Raw genomic sequence first — 26950 nt, 5'->3', positions numbered from 1 at the left:
GGTGGGAGGATATATGGGAATTCCGCACATCATGCATGATTTCTCTAATAAAATTAAGAGTTAATTTAAAAAACAGGTCTTAAAAAAATTAGAAAGAGGTCAAGATGAATAAGAATTTTGCCCTAAATTGGAAAAATAGGAGTTATTAATGATAGGGAGAAAACTGTAGATGGAACACACTGGGGAGTTAAAGCACAAATTCTGTTTCAAGCATATTGAGATGGAAATGTCTATTAGACATTTGTGTGGAGATACTGAGTATGAAAGTAATGATATGAACCTGGACTTCAGAGGGAAAGCATAAGCTGAAGATCTAATTTGAAAATAGTTAAGCATATAGATTGCATATGAAGCCACAACATGGGTAAGATTACTAAGAAAGTGATATATAAAGAAGAGTAAAAAATCCAGAGACTAGGTTCTGAAGCCCTTCACTATCTCAGAAAATAAACATATAACTAGATAAAGATGAGCAATCTTGTTCAGTAAGAGTAGCAGGTAAAATGGGTTAGGACACAGCTTCAAGGAACACCAATTATATACAAACTAACTTTACCCTGGAGAGAAACTAATTCTGGTAGGACTTTTCATGCATGAATCCAACTGTATTATTGAAAGAAAAAAAAAACTCAAAGAAAGAAGTATTATTGTATTGATGGTAGATCTATAAATCATATTTACATATCAAAAACATATTTTTCAACATACTGAATAAAAAGAACTAAAGTTATAGACAAATGATCACTGGATAAGGTGTACTATTATTTCATATACTAAAAAGATGCTTGCATGTTTTACCTAGTGAGCAGTTGCTTTGCATCCTTCCATCTGTTGAACAACGTAACATGGTGCCAACTACACGGCCTCCCACGACAATGACACGTACATCCCGTCCATGGGACTCCTTAACATATTTCTGGAATAGGTATGGAGCTTCATGACGAATAAGATGGCTTAGATCAGCCAAATGATGCTTATCTCGAGCCAAGAAAACAGCTTTGCCTGTGATTAGAAAAGAAAGAAAAAATTGTGTGCAGTTGTTATTTACTACCTGCATCATCCTGGACTTTTCAGAATTAATCATACTTTATTTCTCATAAAATGTTCTTTGTTAGAACTGTGCTAACCAAAGTAATACATACTTATTATTAATAAGAAAAAAAAACATAAAATTGTGTAAAGACAAAGTTAATAATCACCTTCTACCACTCCCTCAGCCTCATACTCTTATGATAATCTAGGATTTATTTTATTGTTATTAATTTATGTTGTGAGGTAGGGGTCTAAGATTTTGATTCCTTAAACCAGTACTAGTTAGCCAATAATGTTGGCCTCGTTTATTAGCAAAACCTTTCACTCTGAATTATAAGTTATATGTTATATATATTGTAACAGTACATAACATACTATATTAATATACAGTAACACATAGATGACTTTTATTATTTTCATATTCTCTAGTATGTTTCAATGCTTTATTTTTCTATTCATGTCCCAAGGGCTGTGGCTCCTTTTAAAATATAGTTATCACTTAAGGGAGGATGGGACTGTCTTCTCTCTCAGAAAAACAGGCAGAGGAAAGGAAGAAAAAGTCTGGAAAATTTTTTCTAGGGTTTAGAATATCAGGGGAAGGCAGGACACCACCCAGAAGAGAGAGGGACAAAGGAAGAGAATAAAGGAAGAAAATCAAAAGAAAAAAAAAAGGAAGAAAAATCAAAGACAGCAAAATTGTGAGTTAAAAGCCCCAGCTGTGAACAACCTCCCCCACCCAATACACACGTTTGAATTCTCAGGCCTTCAGGGTAGAAAGATACTTACAAAGGGGGTCCTAAGAACCCACCCCCAGGAAAGGAGAGAAAGAGGGACATAGCCTAAGGCTAACTCAGCTTTGACCCACAGATTTGGTCTGCTGTGTCCCATGAGCCCTTCTAGGGTGGGTGGGTCCACACCATTATTTGCCTTGGAAGCCCACAAAATACTAAAGAGATTCAACTTCCCAATTCCCCCTCTCTACTGACCAGAACTAGTTGAGGACACAGAGGGAAGTGGATTTATTTCATACTCCTGAAAAAGGAAGGGACTGCCAGTAAAGGTTAGAGAACCGTCACTGAGAAATGATGTATTATGAGGCTCTTAATCTCCAGCCAGGAAACTATCACACTGACCCAGTCCACGTTGCAGCAAACAAACCAAAATCACTGCCAATGGCTGCCAAAGAGCATCATCCACTGGAAATGCGTGGGAGGAAATTAAAAGGAAATATGCAAGGGAGGTTTTTCCTGGCCTATCTCTTCAAGGTCCTAGGAAGCCATTGCTGGGTCCAGGACCCAGTTTTGAGCAACTAACAGGAACAATCCTAAATACCCAGAACAGGTTGAACAAAGAATCAAACAACAATAACACACAGTCTCCTACGGCTATCCCTAAGAGAGGGAGAGAAATTGGGCATCTAAGTAAACTCATCATCCTAATTAGATGCCTAGACACCAGGAAAAAAATTACAAGCCATATTAAAAAAATGGAAGAAATGACCCAAGAAAAGGAATAGATTAAAGCCCCAGAAGAGACACAGGATTTGAGATAACTAATCAACAAGATGGACACAAATTTCCAAAATAAAATTAATGAGTTGAATGACAATATGGCTAAAGAATAAAGGACATCAAGAAATTTTGTGCAGAAATTCTTTGTGCTGAGCAAGCACAAAAAATTTGAAAACCTGAATAGAAAGATAACAGAACTCATGGGTATGAAAGACATGGGAGATTAAAAAAACAAAAAAGCAAAACTACACACTAGCAGCACAGAACAGCAGACTTGAAATGAAAGAAGAATACGAGAAAAGATAGAACAGCTGAAATTGAAGAGAAAAGAATGGAAAAAATTGAGCAGGGGCTAGGAGTTGAATGATATCACGAAAGCAACAACAAATGTGTCATGGGAGTCCCAGGAGAAGAAACGGGATGAGTGGCAGAAAGAGTATTTGAGGAAATAATGGCTGAAAATTCTCCAAATCTTATGCAAGAAATGAACTTACATGTCAAGAAGCACAACATACCTGTAGCAGTTTGATATGGTTATGAATTCCAAAAATAGATATTGGATTATATTTGTAATCCGGTTTATACCTGGGCATGATTAAGTTATGATTAGGGCTTTGACTGGGCCACATCATTACGGTGTTGAGTCCGCACCCCTTAGACAAGAGTGTAGGGTTTTTGATTTGGAATCTTGATGTCGGAGTTTGATGCTGAAGCCTTAAGCTGAAGCCCGAGGAAGTAAGCTTACAGAGGAAACAGAAGCAAGTCCCAGGAAGAAAAGAACCCTGAGCCCAGGAAGAAGCAATCCCTGGGAAAAGAGGAACCCTGAACCCAGAGAGAAGCAAGACCCTGGAAGGGAGAAACCCAGGAAGCCTGAACCCTCACAGATATCAGCAGCCATCTTGCTCCAACATGTGAAAATAGACTTTGGTGAGGAACGTAATTTATGCTTTATGGCCTGATATCTGTAACTCCTAACCCAAATAAATACCCTTTATAAAAGCCAATCAATTTCTAGTATTTTGCATCAGCACCCCTTTGGCTGACTAATACAATACCCTAATCAGAATTAATTCAAACTGACCTACTCCAAGATACTTATCACTCAGAATGTCAATGGCAAAGATAAAGAGAAAATTCTGAGAGCAGCAAGGGAGAAGCAAGCCATCACATACAAAGGATGCCAGTTACGGAAGCGGACTTGGCCCAATGGATAGGGTGTCCGCCTACCACATGGGAGGTCCGCAGTTCAAACCTCGGGCCTCCTTGACCCATTTGGAGCTGGCCATGTGCAGTGCTGATGGCGCAGGGAGTGCTGTGCCATGCGGGGGTGTCCCCCACTTAGGGGAGCCCCACGCGCCAAGGACAGCGCCCCGTGGGGAGAGCCGCCCAGCGCGAATAAAAGTTCAGCCTGCCCTAGAATGGCGCCGCACACACGGATAGCTGACGCAACAAGATGACGCAACAAAAAGAAACACAGATTCCCAGTGCCGCTGATAAGGATAGAAACGGTCACAGAAGGACACACAGAATGGACAGAGAGCAGACAATGGGGCGGGGAAAGGGAGAGAAATTAAAATATATATATAAATCTTCAAAAAAAAGGATGCCAGTTAGACTAGTGCGGATTTTACATCACAAACCATGGACGCAAGAAGACAGTGTTATGGTACAGTTAGTCTACTGAATGAGAAACACTGCTAAGAATTCTTTATCTAACATTAACTGTCCTTCAAATATAAAGGTGAGTTTAAAATAGTCACAAACAGAAACTAAAAGAGTTTGAAAAACAAATCCGCATTTGCAGGAAATATTAAAGGGAGATCTAAAATCTGAAAGAAAAAGACAGGAGAGGCTTGGAGAGTATAGAAGAAATAGCAGAAAGGATAATCGAAAGAGTAAAAAAAGCATGAAAATATGATGTAACGTGAAAACCAAAGAATAAAATGGTGAAAGTAAATACTGCATTTACAGTAATATCATTAAATGTGAATGGATTAAACTGCCCAACCAAAAGATATAGGCTGTACCACACTAATGAAAGAAGTTGTTGATATAGGAATGGGGGATGGGGTGAGCAGGGTATATGGGAACCTCTTATTTTTTAATGTAACATTGTGTGTAATCTATGTATCTTTTTAAAAAGAAGAAGAAAAATTAAAAAATTAAAAATATATATAAAAATTTAAAAATAATGGGAAGCAGATATGGCTCAAGTGACAGAGCTTCCACCTACCATATGGAGAGGACCTGGGTTCGATCCCTGGAGCCTCCTGGTGAAAAAGAAGAAGAGAAAGTATGCCCACGCAGACAGCCAGTGCCTGCGCAAGTGAGTCACACAGCAAGGTGATGACACAACAAAAGAGAGACAAGGGGAGAACCAAGGTGAAGCACAGCAGAAATCAGGAATTGAGGTAGCACAATTGACAGGGAACCGCTGTTCACATGAGGAGTCTCCAGGATTGAATCCTGGTGAATCCTAGGAGAGAAAATGAGAAGAGAAGATAACAGCAAAAACAGCAGGGTGGGAGGAGTGGAAAGGGAAAAAAATAAGTAAATAAATGAATTTAAGAAAAAAAAAGATTTAAAAATTTTAAAAATTAAAAAAAAAAAGTAATAAGAAAATGAAATAATAATTTTAAAAAAGATACAGACTGACAGAATAGATAAAAAAACATGAGCCAGACTTAGGCTGCCTACAAGAGACTCACCATAGACCCAGGGATACAATACAAACCAGCGAAGTGAAAGGTTGGAAAAAGATACTCCACGCAAACAGTAACCAGGAAAGAGCAGGTTTAGCTATACTAATACTGGACAAACTTTAAAGGCAAAAAAGTTACGAGAGATGTAAAAGGCCATTATATATTAATAAAAGGGACAATCTATCAGGAAGAAATACCAGTCATAAACATCTATGCACCTAGCCAGGGTGTACCTAAATACATGAGGCAAATTCTGACAAAACTGAAAGGAGAAATAGACATCTCTACAGTAATAGTTGGAGACTTCAACACACCATTCACATCATGAGATAGAACGAGACGAAGATCAACAAGGAAACAGAGAACTTGAACAATATGATAAACACATTAGACCTAATAGACATATACAAAATGTTGCACCCAAACTCATCAGGTAATACATTCTTTTCAAGTGCTCATGGATCTTTCTCCAGGATAAACCTCATGTTAGGTCACAAGGTAGGTCTCAAAATACATACAGAGACATATTACAAAAAGCATCTTCTCAGATCATAACGGAATGAAACTGGAAATCAATAAAGACAAGAAAAAGGAAAATTCACAAATGTGTAGAGGCTAAACAACACACAATCAGTGGGTCAAAGTAGAAATTTAAGTGAAATTGGTAAACATATCGAGACAAATGAAAACAAGAACACAACTTATCAAAAGTCATGGGGGTGAGGGGAAGCGGCTGTGGCTCAATCAGTTGGTCTCATGTCTACTATACGGGAGGCCCTGGGTTCACATCCCGGGGCCTCCTTGTGAAGGCAGGCTCACCCGCATGCTGCAGAGAGCCACTGGCCCACAAGCACCACAGAGAGCTGGTTCAGAAAGGTGACAAGGGAGACAAGTTAAAAAAACACAGAAAAGTGTGCAACAAATGAACACAGAGAGAAAAAAAAAACACAAAAAACAAGCAAGCTGCAAGGCTGGGGGGTGGAAATAAATAAAAATAAACACAGACATACAGAAGAACATACAGCAAAGGGACAGAGAGAGCAGACAGCAACCAAGCCACAAGGGGAGGGGGAATTAAAAAAAAAATTATGGGAGGAAGCAGATGTGGAACAAGCAATTGGGTTCCTGCCTACCACATGGAGAAGTGTGTGGTTCAGTTCCTGATATCTCCCCCTAAAGAAGACAGCAAGCTGGTGCGACAGGCAGGTGCACCCAGCTGATGCAATAAGAGACACAAGAAGAAAAAACATGAGAGACAACAAAGCAGGGAGCAGAGGTTCCCAGTGCCTCCTAAGGAGGATGAGGAAGAGTGAGCAGGCATAGCAAGATGACACAACAAGATGACCCAACAAGAGACAAGAAGAAAAACATAATAAGAGACAGAACAGAGGAGGTATTGAAGATGGCTCAGGGAATTAGGTGCCTCCCTCCCACACTGGAGGTCCCAGGAAAAAAGGAAGACGGATGGACACAGAGAATGCAAACAACAAAGGGTGGGGAGAAATAAATAAAAAGAAATCTTAGGAAAAAAAAATGTTAAGGGATACAGAAAAGGCAGTCCTGAGAGGGAATTTAGAGCGCTAAACATCTATATTAAAAAAGAAAAAGAAAAGGAAAGAATATAATAAAAATAATTTAAAATACATATATATCATAAGGGAAGCAAATGTGGCTGATGCAATTGAGCTCCCGCCTACCACATGGGTTAGGTTCCTGATGCCCCCTGGAGAAGGTAACCTAGTGCAATGGGCAGGCACAGTGAGTTGACACAAAAAGGTGATGCAACAAAGAGATGCAAAGAGGAAAGACAATGAGAGACACAACAAAGCAAGGAGCTGAGGTGGCTCAAGCAACTGAGTGCCTCTCTTCCACATAGGAGGTCCTAGGTTTTGTTCCTGGTGCCTCCTAAAGAAAAGACGAGCAGACACAAAGAGCACGCAGTAAATGGTCATGAGAGCAGAGAGCAACCTCAAACAATGAGGGGAGGGGAAATAAGTAAATAAAATAAAGCTTAAAAAAAGAGAGGATATTATGAGAAGCATATGCCAATAAACCAGACAACCTATATGAAACGGACAAATTAACAGAAATGCAAAAACCACCTACACTGACACTACAAGATATATAAGAACTTAACAAACCAATCACATTTAGAGATTGAATCCATCATCAAAAATCTCCCTACAAAGAAAAGTCCATGACCAGATGGCTTCACAGGTGAATTCTACCAAGCATTTCGAGAAGAATTAATACCAATCCTTTTTTAACTCTTCCAAAAAATTGAAGAGGTGGGAAAATTATACAACACATTTTATGAAGCCAACCTCACCCTAATACCAAAAAGCTAGAGAAAAGATACTAAAAGGAAAGAAAATGACAGACCAATCTCTATGATGAACATAAACGCAAAAATTTGCAACATAATACCTGCAAACTGAATCTAACAGCATATCAAAAAACTTATATATCACAACCAGTTGGGATTTATTCCTAGTGTGTAAGGGTAGTTCAACATAAAAAAAAAATCAATTAACACACCACACTGACTTGAAGAGAAAAGAAAACCAAAATCACATGATCATCTCGATATACACAGAAAAGGCTTATAACAAAATCCAGCATCCTTTCTTGATAAAAACACTTGAAAGAAATCAATTAAGACCTAAACAAATGCAAAGAATTCCACGTTCATGGACTGGAAGAGTAAATATTGCGAAGATGTCAATCCTACCCAAACTGACCTATAGATTCAATGTAATACCAATCAAAATTCCAAGAGCCTACTTTACAGAAATAGAAAAGGCAATTACCAAATTCATTTGGAAAGGAAACTGCTCCCAAATAGCCAAAAGCACTCTAAAAAAGAGTGAAATAAATGGGAGGAATTTCACCGCCTGGCCTTGCTACAATCCAAACAAGCAGGTATTGACATCAAGATAGACACATCAATCAGTTCAGAAATAAACTCTCATCTCTATGGCCCCCTGGTTTTACACAAACCTACCAAAGCTGTGTTAATGGGACAAAATAGTCTCTCAATAAATGCTGCTAGAAGAAATGGGTTATCCATAACCAAAACAATGAAAGAAAATCCCTATCCTATCACCTATATTAAAAATCAACTCAGAATGGATCAAAGACCTAAATATAAAAGCCAGACCATAAAACTACTAGAAGGAAATGTAGAGAAACATATTAAACACCTTGTGGTAGGTGGTGGTTTCTTGGACCTTACACTCAAAGCATGAGCAACAAAAGAAAAAAATTGATAAATGGGACCTTCTCAAATTTAAATACTTTTGCACCTCAAAGGACTATGTCAAACAGGTGAATAGGCAGCAGCTAACTCAAGGGAGAAAATATCCGGAAATCACATATCTGATAAGGATTTAATATCCATGATATATAATGAGATGTTACAACTCAACAATAAAAAGACAAATGAAAAATTATAAAATAGGCAAAAGACTTGAATAAACATTTGTCCAAGGAAGATATACAAATGGAAGAAAAAAAAAACACATGAAAAAATGTTCAGCATCACTAGCAATTTGGGAAATGCAAATCAAGTTACAATGAGATATCATTTCATACCTATTAGAATGGACACCATTAAAAAGACAGAGAACTACAAGTTTTAGAGAGGCTGTGGAGAAAAAGGATCACTTATTCACCGTTGGTGGAAATGTAGAATGATACAGCCACTGTGGAGGACTATTTGGCAATTCCTAAAGAGGTTGAATATAGATGTGCCACTTGACCCAGCAATAGCCTCACTGGGTATATACACAGGAGAACAGAGAGCAGTGACACAAACAGACTTCTGCACACCAAGGATCATAGAGGTGTTATTCATGACTGCCAAAAGCTGGAAATAACCCAGGTGTCCATCAACTGATGAATGGATAAACAAAACTGTGGTATATTCCCACAATGGAATATTATGCAACTATAAGAAGAAATGATGTGAAGCATATGACACATAGATGAACCTGAAGGACATTATGTTAAATGAAGGAAGCCAAAATACAAAAGGACAAATACTGTATGAAAGCACTACTATGAACTAAATATATTACGTAATCTCATAGGATTAATATCTTGAATATGGGTCACCAGAAAAGTAGAATGAGGGTAGAGAATGGAAAGCTGAGGGTTAACTTGTATAGAATTGATAAAAAGGATATGTGTAGGGGGAGGCAGATGTGGCTCAGATGACTAGCTCTCATCTACCATGTGGGAGGTCCAGGGTTTGTTATCCAGGGCCTCCTGGCGAAGGCAAGCTGGCCCACGCAGTGAGCTGGGCCTCGCAGAGTGCTAGGCATGCAGCAAGCTGGCCAGAGTGGAGAGCTGGCACAGCAAGATGATGCAACAAAAAAGAAACACAGAGGAGAGACAATGAAAAATACAGCAGACCAGAAGCTAAGGTGGCACAGAAGATTGAGCACCTCTCCCCCACTCCGGAAGGTCCTGGGGTCAGTTCCCAGTGCTGCCTAGAGAGAAAACAAGCAGACACAGAAGAACGGACAACAAATGGACAGAGAGAGCAGATACACATCCTTTGGAAAAAAAAAAAAAAAAACAGCTCTTTCTGCCATCTTGGAGCCTGTGGAGGCCTCCTGGGAACAGGACTTCTAAAAGGGCAAATATGTCTGGAAGGCTGTGGTCCAAAGCCACTTCTGCTGGCTATAAGCAGGGGCTTCGGAACCAGAGGGAGCACATAGCCCTTCTTAAAACTGAAAGTGTTTATGCCCAAGATGAAATGGAATTCTATCTGGGCAAGATATGTGCTTATGTGTACAAAGCAAAAAACAACACAGTGACACCTGGCGGCAAACCTAACAAAACCAGAGTAATTTGGGGAAAGGTAACTCGTGCTCATGGAAATAGTGGCATGGTTCATGTTAAGTTCCGAAGCAACCTTCCAGCTAAGGCCACTGGACACCGAATCCGTGTGATGCTGTACCCCTCAAGGATTTAAACTTACTGAAAAGTAAATAAATAAAATTGTTGATTAAAAAAAAAAACAAACCAAAAACCAATTGGGTGCCTGCCCACATGGGAGGTCCCAGTGCCTAAAAGATGCCGTCCCTGCCACAACACGCGGATGCCACAAGCCAGCAGACACCGCAGCCTGTGGTGAGCTGATGTGGCTCAGGCCATTCAATGGGCACTCACCTCTTATGTGGGAGGTCCCAGGTTTGGGTACCGGTACCTCCTAGAGAAGGTGAGCAAACAATAAGCAGACAGACAAGAGAACCATCAGGGGAGGGGGAGATAAATAATGAAAAATAAAGTAAATAAATCTTTAAAAGAAGAATGTGTGTTAATCTTTGCAAAGGAGAGATGAAAAGCCCAACATAATGTAACTAGCAGTGCTATTATGTGGCTATGACAGGGGTTTAAAGGGAAAATCTAGGTCATAAATGTATATTATACTAAAAGGAAAGCTAAAATTATAAAATAGGACTGTATAGCACAGTAAAACCACATGTGAAATATGAATATAGGTAAAATTGCATATATTAACAAATTTTCTTTGAAATTGAATATACATACTACTTGATGTTAACATAAAAAAAAATTATGCTAAGTGAAAGAAACCAGACACAAGGTACTACATATTGTATGATCCATTTATATAAAATGTAAATATAAATCAATTTATAAAGATGAAATCAGATTAGTGGTTATGTAGGTCTGTGGAAAGACTGCTTAAGGTGTGTGGAGTTTTTCTTTTTGGAGTAATGAAATTGTTCTCAAATTTTCTGAGGTGATGAATGCACAACATTGTGAGTATACTAAAAACCACTGACTCACTATATACTTTGGATAGATTGTATAAATGTGAATATATCTCAATAGAACTGCTAAATAATAAATAAATATAAACACCATTATTAAATTTATTTACATTCCTCCCATCAGTGGGGGTAATGGTGGATGTCCCTTCTCATTGAATCTAGAAAAACTCTGACTGCTTCAAGCAACAGAATACAACCAGCGGAGGCAACTGTATACTTCTGAAGCTAGGTCAACAAATGCAGCCTCTGCTTTGTTCACTGGAGCACTTACTCTAGGAGTTCTTAGACTCCTTGGCTGACATACTGGAGAAACCAGGTATAAATATTACAGTCAACAGTCCAAGATGAAACTAACAGAGCCACCACTATCAAGGTGCTAAATATGAGCTGTACTGTACTTAGTAATCTCTTATGGTATATACTTTTTATGCCTTAAAAAACCCTCCTTTAATCCAAGGTCTTTAAGATATTGTCATATACTGTCTTCTCAAGTTTTAAAGTTTTGCTTCATACATTTAAGTCTTCAAGTCACCTGGAATTAATTCTGTATATAACATGAGGCAGGATGCAATATCATTTTTTAAAATCCCAATACCAGTTGTCTCAGCACCATTTATGACCTATAGATCTCAACCTGCACAAATACCATATAGTTTTTTTTTTAAGAAGGTTCCAGGGATTGAACCCTAGAACTCATACATGGGAAGGAGGCACTCAACCACGGAGCTACATCTGCTCCCCGAAGAGAGGTGGCTTCATCATTTGTTTTGTTTTTAGAAGGTACAGGGGGATCAAACCCAAGACCTCGTATATGCGAAACAGGCACTCAACAAACCACTTGAGCTGTATCTGCTCCCCCAGTGTGGTCTTTTTTTTTTTTTTAACCAGAAGGACCCAGGGATCAAATCTCAGTCCTCCCATATGGTAGACAGGAGTCCGATCACTTGAGCCACATCTGCTTCCCCCAATGTGGTCTTAAATGATTTCTACTTATGATAATGATAATATCAATCCATTTTTTCTTGAGGAGCGTCTTGGTTATACTTGGCACTTTGTTCTTCCATATAAATTTTATATCAGCTTGACAAAATCATCAAAAAAATGCAAGGGGAAGCAGATGTGGCTCAAGCGACTGGGGTCCCGTTTACCATATAGGAGGTCCAGGGTTCCATACCCAGGACCTCCTGGTGAAGGCAAGCTGGCCTGTGTGGTGAGCTGGTCCACATTGAGTGCTGGCCCACACGGATAGCTGGAGCAGCAGGATGACGCAACAAAAAGCGACTCAGAGAAGAGATAACAAGAGACACAGCAGACCAGGAAGCTGAGGTGGTGCAAGAGAATGATCACCTCTCCCCCACTCCAGAAGGTCCCAGGATCGGTTCCCGGAGCCACCTAATGAGAATACAAGCAGACACAGAAGAATACACAGCAAATGGACACAGAGATCAGGAAAAGGAGGGGTAGGTGGAGAAATAAACAAACAAATGAACAAATAAATAAACCTTTTAAAAAAAAGAAATAGCCCAAAAAAAAAAAAAAATCAAATTTTTCAATTGATATTATATTCAATCTATAGTTCAAACTGAGAACAACTATTCTTGTACTCTCCCATGTAACTATTTAAAATTAATCAAAAAAAACTGTAAAATTGTTTCTCTGTCACACTAGACATATTCAAGTTCAAGAGCCACTGTATTTATTGATAAGGGAAGATTAAAACACTTTCATCATGAAAAAAGTTCTTTTAAAAAGTGGTTAATAGTGAGTCTTCAATTCATGAATATGGTAGAAGTGAATGCAAAAGTCTACATTTTGTTAGGTCTTCTTCAACGTTTTTCAATAAAATTTTATTTTCTCCATATAATTTACCCTATTTTATTAGATTTTTTTCTAGTCACTTATACTTTGATGTCATTTGAAATATCTCTAAAAAAATTTATTTTCTAATTGCTTGTTTTTCATGTACCGATAGCCATTTTTTAAACAAACTGCAACAACTTACTAAAACTTTACAAGTTCTAAAAATTTATCTGGCAATTATTCTGAGTTACCTATGAACCTAATACATAATAAAATATATAAATTGGGAAGAGGATGATTGCAATTAGTGACTTAAAGTCCTTGTAATATTCAGGAGGAGGGTCAAGACACTAATATGAGACTCACTTTAAGTTATTCTAGGATAACTACTAAATGTAAAGAAATAGCTTTGAGCCAACCTGAACAACTCACAGTAGCATCTATAAGCCTGAGGTACCATGTACCTAACAATTTTCTTCTAACTATTCTTCAGAATCCCTGTTTCAAAAACTATAGATGACTATACATTAACAACAAAATTTAGTCAATAATCATGAGAAAATAGAAGAAAAATACAACTAGTTGCTTTGATCTGATTATATACAATAGATTTTTTTTTAATCACTCTAATTCCCAAGAGTAATTTCAAAATCATGATCCAGCAATAACTCATACACACCTCTATGACCCCGTGTATTCTTCACTACCATAGGGAACTCCAGTACTTCTGCTTCATCAATCATTTTAGCAAAATTTTCATGGCCACCTGGTTTGAGCAAAAAATATATTTAACAGAGATGTTTTGTGATAAACTTTATCTACACTAAAATCAGGCAATGATTAGAAGGATTGTAGAAGGTAAGAACCTGATGACTAAATTTTGTTTTTCTTGGAGAAAATACATATAAGCAAGAAGTACAAATAAATAGCTGTTTAAAACAATTACATGGCTTAAAATGGAAAATAGCTATCAAACTATACATATACTGATCTGCAACTTTAAAAAGTTAAGTATCTTTCAGCTAAACAAAGCCTCTGGATTCCTTAACATTTTTCATGTTTTTATTCTTCTGCAACATAAATAACAGAAGTCTCAAAATCTGTTATAAATATTCAATTTCCTGGTTGCATTCAGAAATTGAAGAATGAATCTGAAGAGAAAGTGCATGAATACACACATACAAACATACTTCTTGTTGTATTAATGCTCCCTATTAATCAGAGCTAACCAGTACACGTGCTTCTTACCATTTTTACTGTCTAGGAGAAAATTAGAGCAAAAATGGACTGGAGTTGTAAAAATCAGCAAGATAATGTAGAAACACAAAGCCAGGAAAAAGTTCATTAAAACTGAAATATCATAAATTTGCAATTTAAATAAAGATGATTCAGTCCTAAAAATTTAAATCTTCAACATTAGAACAAATAGAGTATTTTATCTCTTTGCACTCTCCCTTATCTCCTTTCCATTCTCTTAAAATCAGAACTGTAGAACCATGAGGTCTCTTCTTTGTGCACCCTGCTAAAAATGGCAATTGCATCCACATGTGCCATACAGATTTGTGGCGGTCCCTTCTTCATTAAAATTCTAAAAATAAGAAGAAGCCAAGGATTTCTCTTTAAAGCCTCATTAAATCTCCAAGCACTCTACTTGGTATTTATTCGAGAAATACCTTTATGGAAAATTCTATACTGTATTTTAGTAAGTCAGCTTTTTTCCCAACTAGAAGAACCAGAAAGGCAAGAGACACATTAGCATAAAATTGTTTATAGCAGTGCTACTCAAAGTATGGTCCTGTATCTGTGCCTGTCTACATTATGTTATTGATACATAATCAGATAAACAGAAAAAGTGTATATAGCAATTTGGCATTGCTTTGATGCTTTTATTATATTTTACAAGAATACTGGTTCACAGCAGCAGTATTGGCCTTTTAAAAAAAAAATGCTCCTTTACCACAGAAAATTTTAGAAGCACTGAATTAAGGTATACCTATTCATTTTCTAGAAAATATGAAAGTATTTATGAAAAATTATGAGACTGTTACTATAGATAAGAAATTAAGCGATATGTCTCAAATTCTATTATCTTTTACTCAGGGGATGGTAAACAACAGCTTGTGGGCCAACAGTCTGCCACCTGTTTTTGTAATAGTTCTACTGGAACACACCCATTTAATTACATATTGTCTATGGTATCTTTCATGCTACAAGAGCAGAAGTGAAAGTCATGACCAAGACCTTATTGCCTACAAATCCTAAGATATGTACTATATGGCCCTGCACAGAATAAGTTTGCTAATATCATTCTATTCCACATTGTGGAACCAAATCTTAATATTCATAATTCTGTCTAGTTTGTAGAAACCAAAAATACTTAAGGTTCTTTCATGTTCATAAATTTCCATGTATCATATAATCCTATTAGATTAGTATGGCTTTCAAAACCATCACTTCTTGAAAACTCAGATGATATATTATTACGAGTGAACTTACCATAAGAGAAAGTATCTGGCAGAGGAACACCATGGCCAGCCAACTCTTGAAATGTCCAGAACTTATTAACACAGTTCAAGATGGCTTGAGGTCGGTTCATTAACCGGCATCCCATCTTCTCTAGATGGCGTAAAACAGTGATGTCACTATCACTTTGCACCCAAGGGGTCGGTACTCTCACTACCACCACCTGGGGGTAGGCAGTGATTAGTTCTCCATTAATCCGTAGACCTGAAATACAGAGAAATGCAGCGAACGTCATTAGAAAGGAATACACAATAAAACTGTGGAACAGATCATATCGGTATTATTCACAATCACTAAAATATGGAAACAGCCTAAGGGGTCATCAACCATTGAAGAATGGATAAACAAAATGTACACATACACAAAATGGAAGAAATTAAATCGGGATGCATATGAAAACATGGATGAACCTAGAGGGTATTAGGTTACATGAAACAACCCAAACACAAAAGAACAAATTTTGTATGGTCTCATTAGTATGAACAAAATACGAGATAAACTCTATCTTATCACGAAGATAAACTCTATCATGGAGATAAACTATAGTATGGTTTACTAAGGAATATAATGTGGACTGAGAATGGGAGCTAATGCTTAATGCATGTAGCAATATTAATCAGGTTAACTGCAAATGTGTGGAAATGAATAGAGTTAAGAGTAGTACATTATTGTTAGTACAACTAACACGCAGATTTATAAATGTGATTGTGCCTGAAAGGGGTAGTCTGTGGAAACAAACTGAAAAGAAACTAGAGAATAAACTAGGGAATATATAAGTGATTTCACTGACGGATGAAAATTGTGGTTAACAGTATAAATATGAGAACACTCTTCTTTTACAAAGTGACATACGCCAAATATAAGATATGGGCTATAGTTCATAGTAATATTTTGACAATGCTCTTGCGTTGTTTGCAACAAGTGTTTCATAACAATGCAAGGTACTGGTGGTGGGGAGATGTAAGGAGTCTTGCATGATGGTACACATGTCTGTTTTGTAAATTCATAAATTTTATTATACATTTATTTATGTCTGTTCATGTATGAATAGTATACTTCAATAAAATTTTATTTTAAAAAATTGAGGAGCAGAAACATACAAGATTTGGGGTCACAAAACTAAATGCACTAGAATTTGTTAATATTTGATTGGGATGGAGAGACATTATGCCTCCTTAAATTATATTCTTTCATAAGAAACCTTGATTGGAAAAATCCCTGCACTAGTTAAATAAATTATGGTCATGTCAATACAATGAAATACTATACAGCCATCAAAAAGAAAGTCATATATAAACCTACATGTTCACATGTGGAAAAATATCCATATATAATGTTGAATTTTTAAAAAAGCAAATCAGATGCATACAAAATGTCTGAAAGGGTAAACAAAACAATAGTTCCTCCGAGTATAACTGAACGGCAAGGCAAAAAGAGGAACTCAGAATGGGGGAACTTTTAACTTTGTGCTCTTTGCAACTCTCTTTTTCTCAAGATTTTTAAAAAAATTTATTTCTCTCCCTTTCCCACCCCACCCCGGTTGTCTGCTCTCTGTGTCTATTTGCTGCGTCTTCTTTGTCCGCTTCTGTTGTCAGTGGCATGGGAATCTGTGTTTCTTTTTGTTGCGTCATCTTGTTGTGTCAGCTCTCCGTGTGGGTGGCACCATGCCTGGGCAGGCTGCACTTTCTTTCACGCTGGGTGGCTCTCCTTATGGGGCGCACTCCTTGCACGTGGGGCTCCCCTACGCGGGGGACACCCCTGCGTGGCACGGCACTCCTTGTGCGCATCAGCATTGTGCATGGGCCAGCTCCACACGGGTCAAGGAGGACCGGAGTTTGAACCGCGGACCTCCCATGTGATAGACGGACACCTTAACCACTGGGCCAAGTCCGCCGCCCTGCAACTTTCTTTTTGCTATTGTTGTTTTTTTTTTTTAAGGACATATGCTTTACAATGAAAAAAAAAATTTAATTTAAAGAAACTCCCCACTGTTATCTAAGCAGGAAAATATATAACTTTAGAATAATGAGATTTTATATTCATTTTATATAACTGCTTAATATTATACTATGGACATCTTTGATGTTGGTGCATACATAGATTTATTTCATTTTTTACTGAGGGGACATTCATTCATTCGATCAATATTAAATAACTGCTATGTATCAGATTATTTTCTAAATGCTAGGAATAAATTAGTAAATAAGACAGGTAAGCTCCTTTAAGGTCCTTGGTTCTCAAGGAGTCATTCCAGTGGGAGGGACAGGTGCTCTAAGTATTAATTTTTATGATATGAGTGATTAGACACAGAAGTTCAGATGCAGGAGAGTTCAGTGAAACCTAAAATCATTATGGTAGAAGTAGAGTTAATGGCAGAGTTAGGGCACAGACCTTGAGATACGTGTATATGTTTGAAGGACACATTCAGATGCAAAGAAGTAGGAGTCAAGACACAAGGGAACCTCATATTTTTCATAATGTAATTTTTAAAAAAAATAATAAGTAATTTAAAAAATAAATAAATAAATGTTTCAAATATCAAAAAAAAAAAAAAGACACAAGGGAAAGAGAATAATACGTGTGCTTCCACTGCAAATTTGTACTAAGAAATGTAAAAATAAGGTTGGTCAGATAAGGTGTCAGATAGGGAAACCCACAAATTCAGAGCTTAAAAAAAATTTCTATCTGTTCTGATTGAGGGAACTTGGGATGGGTGCTGGATATTGCCTGATGACATCCTTATACCATGCTCATTTTTTAATTCCTCTCCCTTATAGCAAAAGTCAGAAGCACCCTCAACCCCCACAATCCCCTGCCTCAAGGACTCCATTTGAGAGTCCATCAATGAGAAGCAATTAAACAAAATTTTGAAGGTGAAAGAGAAGAAGTCATTATCTCCAGGAACAGCTGTGGGTAGGTAGGTGGTTGTCAGAAGACAGCAGACAGGAAGCTTTACCAGTGGATTACAGGCATTCTCCTCATTCACTTAGCTGCTACGAGTATTTTAAAATCAGCAGCAGCAGCTTTCTGCAGTCCTGCACTTCCTACTTTCTTAGAATTTTAGCAGTAGCTTCCCTGAATAGGCAAATCTAAAGAGCATTTAAGCAAACAAACAAAAAACCTAAGTGACCAGATCAGATTGGGATTGTTAAAAGTTTTGAGACTAGGACACAAAAAATGAGAAAGTTGAAAAGTGAAATCAGTTTGAGGCAGAAGATACTGTAATTTGGATCTAGATATGAAAGATTTAGGTGGTACTAGGAGGTAAAAACAGAACTCTCTTAACAGTTGAAGATAAAATGGAAATGTATATATATGTATACACTTTTCATACAGGAGGTGTGGCCTATGTGTATGTGTTAGTTGTGTGTATTTATAGGAGTCAGCAGAGAAGCAATAATTAAAGAAAATGAAGAATATTAGTTGAAAGAAAAAAGGGAAGAATGAAATAAAACACCAAGATTTGAGAGATTCCAATAAGGTACACAAGTAGAAAGGAAAATCTAAGGGAAAAAAAAAACAAAAACAAGGAAAATCTAGTATTACATAGCAGTAAGAAAAAATAAGAAAAGTCTGTATTATCGAGAGAGAATGATCAAATGCAATAAATGAAAGAGAAAAATAAGGGTAAGTTTTGAAATAAGCTTGATCTATCAGAAGACAGATATACTATCAATTGTCAAGAGAAAATTCAACAATTATTACACTGTTGTCTCATTACACATTTTTATTTAAAGATTTATTTTTTATTTATTTCTCTCTCCTTCCCCCCCTCCCCCCCAGTTGTCTGCTCTCTGCGTCCATTCGCTGTGTTTCTTCTCTGACCACTTCTATTCTTATCAGCAGCACCAGGAATCTGTGTTTCTTTTTGTTGTGTCATCTTGTTGTGCTAGCTCTCCATGTGTGCGGCACCATTCTTGGGCAGGCTGCACTTTCTTTCGCGTTGGACAGCTGCTCTTCCTTACGGGGCACACTCCTTGTGCGTGGAGTTTCCCTACATGGGGGACACCCCTGTGTGGCAGGGCACTCTTTGCGCACATCAGCACTGCTCAGGGGCCAGCTCCACACGGGTCAAGGAGGCTCGGGGTTTGAACCAAGACCTCCCATGTGGTAGACAGACGCCCTATCCACTGGGCCAAGTCCACTTCCCTCATTACACATTTTAAAAATGGAGATAGATTTGATCCTTTTAAGAAGAAGTGGATGTGGCTCAGGCAACTGGGCTCCCGCCTACAACATGGGAGGTCACTGGTTTGGATCCTGGTGCCTCTTAAAGAATCTTTGACAGCAAGCTGGCACAACAGGCAAGTGCGGCAGCTGACACAAGAGATATATGAAGAAAAAAACATGGTGAGAGATACAACAAAGGAGGGAGCAGAAGTCCTCAGTACCTTCTAAAGACAGTGGCTGACACGACAGGCAGGTGCAGCAAGCTGATGCAACAAGAGACATGGGGAGGAAAAACATGATGAGACACACAATAAAGCAGGGAGTGGAGGTGGCTCAAACAATTACGCACACCTCACCCACATCAGAGGTCCCAGATTTGGCTCCCAGTACCTCCTAAAGAAGCAAGGAAGATAAACATCATAAGTGAAAAACAAGGGGGTAGGGGGAGGGAGGGAGAAGGAAAGAAAGGAAAAAAAGGGAGAAAGAAAAAAATCTTGAAAAAAGAAAAAGAAGTGGGATAGGGAAGCAGATGTAGCTCAAGTGGTTGAGCACCTGCTTCCCATGTACAAGAGGTCCTGGGTTTGATCTCAGGTACCTCCTTAAAAAAAAAAAAGAGGTGGGATAAAGAAAGCAAGGGAGTCTTCCACTCCTAGTGCACACCACCAGAATGAGCCATCCATCTGCTGCCACACAAAAATGACTCCCTGGAGTACTTTACCTAAAACAAAGTCAGATCTGCACAGTACACTATATGAGTATAACTGAAGATGATATTTTATAACAAAACGAACCCTTTATGTTATTCTAGGCAAGCAAAAGGTGATTCAAGGCTGGAAAAGGCAGATACAGATAAACGTGAGCCCCCCCCCCAAAAAGCAAAGTCATACCTATTAAGACCATGCCAGTGCAATTGATTTCTTAGGCATAATTCTATTGAATGCCACCCTTATCTTTGTTGTAGTGCTTTTATAAAGCTGAAATAAAAGGAATAGCTTCTTCCCTTTGATCCCTGTTTTTAGGTTACACATGAACATGAATGTGTGAAGAACTTTCCCCAGAATTTCACTACACTTACACATTACAAATGAATGTGTTATTCCTTGAAGACAAAGCAGAGCACCTCCACTTCCTCAAATGCAAACGGTCTTTTTTCACTAAACATTTTAAACCTCATCTTATGAAACTGTCCATTTAGTTTTATTATACACTAGAAATATTTCAGTATTAATATTCTGAATATACGTTTTGGATTGGGTAGATGATCATGCATAAAGAGTCACTGAGGAGTTTAACCTAGGAATAGCAATGAGGGGAGGGCAGGAAGAGGAGGATATTGTGTAATTAACACCAATAACTGAATCTATTTTCTAATTTTCTAGAAGATTTTTCAGGACTTTTATAAGATTTTCAAAGCTTATACAATTTTAACTAAAAGTTCCAAAGCAGTAATATATATATTTTAGGTGGTACCAGGGACTGAACCTGGGACCTTGTACATGGGAAACAAGCGCTCAACCACTGAGCTACACCCACTGCCCCTTAGCAGTAGTATTTTGATGATGTTCTTTCAAAATTTGTTACAAATGTTCCACAACAATGCAAGGTGATGGTGGTCAGGTGATATGTGAGAATTATACATGTTTGTTCCATAAACTCACAACTTTTCCAGTAAAAAAAAAATTTTTTTTTTATTTTTTCAAGTTTCAACTGAGTGTGTTGGTTTTACACAATTAACAACTCATACAATCTTTGTACCAAAAGTCAAGGATGCTCTCCAAGACTAACATTTCCTGTGTTACAAGGACACAAGAAAGTCTGGAAGATCTCCCACTAACATATTTGAGATGATCTAATCATCAGAAAAGTGTAACTGATAACACAGTGAATATAAAAAAGTCCATGAATTCATAATGATACTCAAATGTAGGGGAACTAAAGAAACAACTCAAGCTACCACTAGAGAGGACTATTAGACAACTTCTTACTCTAAAACCTGGCAGAGTACAGATTACATTTACTCTACCTTTTCAGAAGGAAGTACAGTTCATCACAGTAGGGAAAGAAAGTTCTTTAGAGAAAAATGCCAACTCATAAATTTAGAAGGAATAATAAAATTAGAAAAACCATCAATTTTTAAACACCAGTAAAGGGAATCAGGCAAGAATCATTAACAATGCTAAAAATATTAAAGAAAGACTGATGGGGTAGTATTTGTATAGTGCCAAATACCACAAATTATTTGCTAAACTAAGGAAAGGAATTTAATAACTAAGGGACCTTGTACTCATTACTTAACCAACGATCACAAATGATGCACAGCCTGCCATTTTGTGCCTCCTGGTTGAATGCAATATGAAGTATATATCAATGATAAAATATTTTTCCCAAAACATGTAACCTAGATCTAACCATGCCAACTTACAGGAAACTTCAAGAGGCAGACACTACAATGAAGCTATCACACAAATCTAAAATATCCATTCTTAAGACAATTGTTTTGATTACTTCAAAAAGTTGATGTCATTGAATAAAGATGGAGAGACTTCTAGATTTAAAGACTAAGAAAACATAACATCTAAAACAATGCATTGGGAAGCAGATGTGACTCAAACGATTGGGTATCCGCCTACCATATGGGAGGTCCAGGGTTTGATTCCCAGGGCCTCCTGGTGAAGGCAAGCTGGCCCAAGCAGAGAGCTGGCCCATGGAGCAAGCTGGCCCAAGTAGGGTGCTGGACCATGCTAGAGTGCTGGCCTGAGCGGAGAGTTGGTACAGCAAGATGACACAACAAAAAGACACAGAGGAGAGATAACCAGAGACAAAACAGACCAGGAAGCTGAGGTAACACAAGGGACTGTGTATCCATCTCCCACTCCGGAACGTCCCAGGATCGGTTCCCAGTGCCGCCTAAAGAAAAGACAGGCAGACAAGAAGAACGCACAACGAATGGACACAGAGAGCAGACAATGTGGCAGGTGGGGAGAAATAAATAAATAAATCTTCAAAAATAAAAATAACACATTGAGGAGTGGGTTAGCTCAGTTGGTTGAGTCCTGTTTCCCATATACAAGGTCTCAGGTCCAATCCCCATTGCCTCTTGAAAAATTAGTAAGTAAGTAAATAAAAACAATGCATGACTCTTACCAGATTTGGTTTGAAAAGAATAACTGAAAAAGGTCTTTTGGTATTAACTGAAAAACTCTGATTCTAGAACTTATAAGATCTTATGAGGGAGTTATTCATTTTCTTAAGTATGCTAATATTACTGGATTATATAGGACAGTGTCCTTATTTTTTTGGATCCACACGTAAGTATTTAGGGGCAAAATAACAGGAAGATAGTTACTTAATTTGAAAGGTTAAACCCCTGTCCCCACCAAAACCTATGTGTTTATGTATGAAATATCTATACATATCACAAGAAAGAAAAACGAACAACAAAAGGTTATTACAAAACAATCTAGGTAGCAAGTATATAACTAATCATAAATATTTTCTTTCAACTTTTCTATTCGCTTAAAATTCTTAATAAAAAGTTCAGGGTAAGGGGCAGAGGAACCAAGACGTCACATCAAATTCCTGAATATACACTGAAGAAAATGGATGCTGGTCATTGTTCCTATTTCAGAATCTCTTTTCTTTGATATTCAGCTTTCAAATGTTTTCGTGGTTTCTCATCCTTTCCTCCACCAACAAAAGCCCATTTATTGTTCCACTACTACCCCATTTCCTCTTGCCACTTATGTTTTAAGTGTTATTACTATAATAAAATTATTTATATTAATTCATCTTGAAGATAGGGAAAGAGAAAAGAGAAGGAAAATGAACTAAAAGTAATCATCAGAACCAAAAATTTCTCAGATTGTGAGGTGTAATTAGAAAAAGCAAGGAGGCATTGTAACAGTCACAATTTCTGAGTTGCTTCTGAAAAAGCTAGGAGGCATTGTAAGAGTCACAACTTCTGAGATACCTCCCAGCTAAATACACATCAAAAAAAATTCCTTAACTGAAGAGGACTCATTACTTAACTAACAAATCCACAAAAAAAATGACTCAATATTTAACAAAGCATTTAATTCACCACCAAAAAAAAATTGGTATTTTACACATGTAAAATTTCCAGAGTCAAATCCTGAAAATGACTAGATAATTCTGCAATATTTTAAGATACTTAAATCATTATAAATCTATTTTCCAATTAATCTGTCCCAGGACATTAACTACTTAGAAGATTTCTTCAAGAGTACTATAATAAATGCAAATCAGTCTTTACATATACCTGACTTTTTAATTATTAGTATTATTATTATTGGCTTGTTTCGTCCACCAGGTCACAAAGTAATTAGTTCAATTTTGAAGTGAAAAGGACAATTACCAATGAGAATTTATGGCACTGAGGGTCAGATAATTCTCAAGAAAGTTGCACAAAACATTAAAAAATTCTTTATTAAGGCTAAGAACTCATAAGACTATCAATAATCAAACATTAAAAACAATTATAACATGGGAAACAGATGTGGCTCAAGCAGTTGGGCTCCTGTTTATCACATAGAAGGTCCAGGGTTCGATGCCCAGGGCCTCCTAGTGAAGGCAAGCTGGCCCATGTGCCGAGCTGGCCCACAATGAGTGCCAGCCCGCACGGGAGTGCCACTCCGCACAGGAATGCCGCCCTGCACAGGAGTACCAGCCGATGCAGAGAGCTGGTGCAGCAAGATGACGCAACAAAAGACACAGCGGAGAGACAAGAAGATGATGTAGCAGAACAGGGAGCTGAGGTGGCACAAGAGAATGATTGCCTCTCCCAAACTCTGGAAGGTCCGGGATCGGTTCCCAGAGGTGCCTAATGAGAATACAAGCAGACACAGAAAGAACACACAAAATGAATGGACACACAGAACAGACAATGGCGGGGAGGGGGTAATTTTTTTTGAAAAGCAAAACAATTATAACATGCTTTCTAACAATATCTACTTTGTGGTTTCTACCAGAGTATCTCTTTTTAACATCCTCAGCAATCCTTTTCCTCTATAATTTCTTAATATCTTATTTCAAAGTATTATCTACTTATTAATCACAGGGAGAGAAGAATTTTTATCTTCAAAGGTATGCTCTTTAGGGAATGATGATGAACTAAGAGAAATCCCTTCTCAGATCCCTAATCAGTGTTACAGAAAGAAACAAAAGGACTGCTGTAACAGCTCACCTCATTATCATTGAGCACTGCCGCATTGCAGCTGACATTGCAGCTGACAGTCATGTGTGGTTGTTTTTTTAAAGAATGTGAAACAGAAAGGAGAAAGAGAAGAGGAAAATAGCAAGCAAATAAGCAACAGATTATGGTTGCTTCTGTGTTAAAAGCATCTCTTACTCAAGGTAACATGACTGGCTGGCTTCTTTTTTAAATACTATTTTAATAAGAAGATATAGATAACCAAACTCACCCCAAAAACTGGCAAAGGGAGTAAGACATATCATATATAGAGAAATGTGATACCACTAGCTAAAATAACTCAATCTACCTCCTTAAATTTTATAAATGCTGGCATTCAAAAGCTCCAAATGTTTGAGTATACTCTTGTAAGTTTTCCATACTTAAATAGTAAAATAAAAATTAGCTCAAGAGAAAGACCTTATGAAACGGAAACACCAAAAGACAAAATACCCTTAAGAGGCTAATCCATTCACCCTTTTATTCATTCAAAATCACTTGCTGAACACCCCACTTTAAGACATCTGAACCATGGGATAAAGCCCTAGCCCCACCCAAGCGGTTTAGGGGAACACAAGGGAAAAAAACAATGCATACGAAGTACTTAAGTGATTGGCACATAGTTAACTACTTAATATTTAAGCTCAAAGTGATGGGGTGAGTAGGATGACACACATGTGGTGACTGTTACTAGCATTACAACATGAGAACTGATTTCTTTATCCCCTTCTCCCCCACAATCAAACATACCTGGTTTATTTAATATTTGATGCATAAAATATTGAGCATTACGAACGAGAAAATATAGTTCTGGGGAAGTAGACTTGGCCCAGTGGTTAGGGCATCTGTCTACCACATGGGAAGTCCGCGGTTCAAACACCAGGTCTCCTTGACCCGTGTGGAGCTGGCTAATGTGCAGTGCTGATGCGCACAAGGAGTGCTGTGCCACACAGGGGTATCCCCCCACGTAGGGGAGCCCCACACGCAAGAAGTGTGCCCTGTAAGGAGAGCCGCCCAGCGAGAAAGAAAGTGCAGCCTAAAAATTGCGCCGCCCACACAGAGAGCTGACACAACAAGATGACGCAACAAAAAGAAAGATTCCTGTGCCGCTGACAACAGAAGTGGACAAAGAAGACGACACAGCAAATAGACACAGAAAACAGACAACTGTGGCGGAGGGAGGAGAAGGGGAAATAAATAAATAAACTTTAAAAATATATATATATATAGTTCTGTCTTAATTTATCATGAAATCTTCTATTTATGAAGGTTTCTTATTACCTTAATATGTTTTGGAAATAAAAATGTTATTTTTCCCCTCATAAAACAGCAATTTTTAAAGTTACTGCTAATGAAGGCAGCCATAAAAACTAATTGCAGGGAAACAGAGGTGACTCAAGCAATTGGGCTCCCATCTACCATATGGGAGGTCCAGGGTTCGACACTCCAAGCCTCCTAGTGAAGGCAAGCTGACCTGTGTGGCTATCTGGCCCATGTGGAGTGCTGGCCTGCACAAAGTGCTGGCCCACACAGAGGGATGCCACGGCAAGATGATGCACAAAAAGAGACACAGAGGACAGATAATGAGGCACAGCAGACCACTGAGCTGAGGTGGCACAAGAGAATGATCGCCTCTCTCCCACTCTGGAAGGTCCCAGGATCAGTTCCCAGAGCCCCCTAAGGAGAATACAAGCAGACACAGAAGAACACACAGCAAATGGTCACAGAAAGCAAACAATGGAGGGAGGGGGGAAGATATAAATAAAATTTTTAAAAGAAAAACACAAAAAACTAATTGCAATCTTCCAGCCACAGACTACAATAGAGAAGAGGAGAGAGGATGTGACACTTCTTAAACATAAGCAAGTTTAGCCCTCCTGTCCAAATTGGAAAAGGGTAAACTTCTGTTAACAATGGCTCCAAGTTTAAGTCAAATTTTAATATCTGTTCATAACCAACATTTGGCAATCAAGAGTAGCTTCTACAACTTCATGACAACTAGAACTTTCTGAATATAGATATAAATAGAAAGTATGGAATGAACAATAAAAAGGAACAAAAAAAGCCCTTTGAATACAGAACATTCTGAAGAAAATAACAGAGAAAGTAGAATATAAAGGTTTTACCCTCCCATGTTTCATTTAGACCCCATAGAGCAAGAGAATATCAGACATGATGACAAAGGCAAAATAAAAGTAT

At 37.9% G+C, this 26950-nt stretch overlaps 1 protein-coding gene across 15 annotated transcripts in view; it reads right to left on the bottom strand.

The window, feature by feature from the left end:
• The window catches only part of RIMKLB (ribosomal modification protein rimK like family member B), an 81328-nt gene that overhangs the window by 12203 nt on the left and 42175 nt on the right, over positions 1 to 26950 (bottom strand). For all 15 annotated transcript variants that reach the window (XR_009182082.2, XR_009182081.2, XR_011646662.1 and 12 more), the window contains 3 exons: positions 15346 to 15576; positions 13529 to 13615; positions 799 to 1002 (listed from right to left, as the gene is read on the bottom strand). Coding sequence is in view for 9 of the 15 variants with exons in the window: in XM_023587896.3 (XP_023443664.1) it covers positions 799 to 1002; positions 13529 to 13615; positions 15346 to 15576 (522 nt within the window). In the remaining 6 variants the exon portion in view is untranslated. The remainder of the gene's footprint in view (positions 1 to 798; positions 1003 to 13528; positions 13616 to 15345; positions 15577 to 26950) is intronic.

This window comes from Dasypus novemcinctus, chromosome 20 (genome assembly GCF_030445035.2).
Source record: "Dasypus novemcinctus isolate mDasNov1 chromosome 20, mDasNov1.1.hap2, whole genome shotgun sequence".
Classification (NCBI taxonomy): domain Eukaryota; kingdom Metazoa; phylum Chordata; class Mammalia; order Cingulata; family Dasypodidae; genus Dasypus; species Dasypus novemcinctus.
The sequence above is the reverse complement of the archived record's forward strand: the minus strand, read 5'-3'. Positions and strand labels throughout refer to the sequence as shown.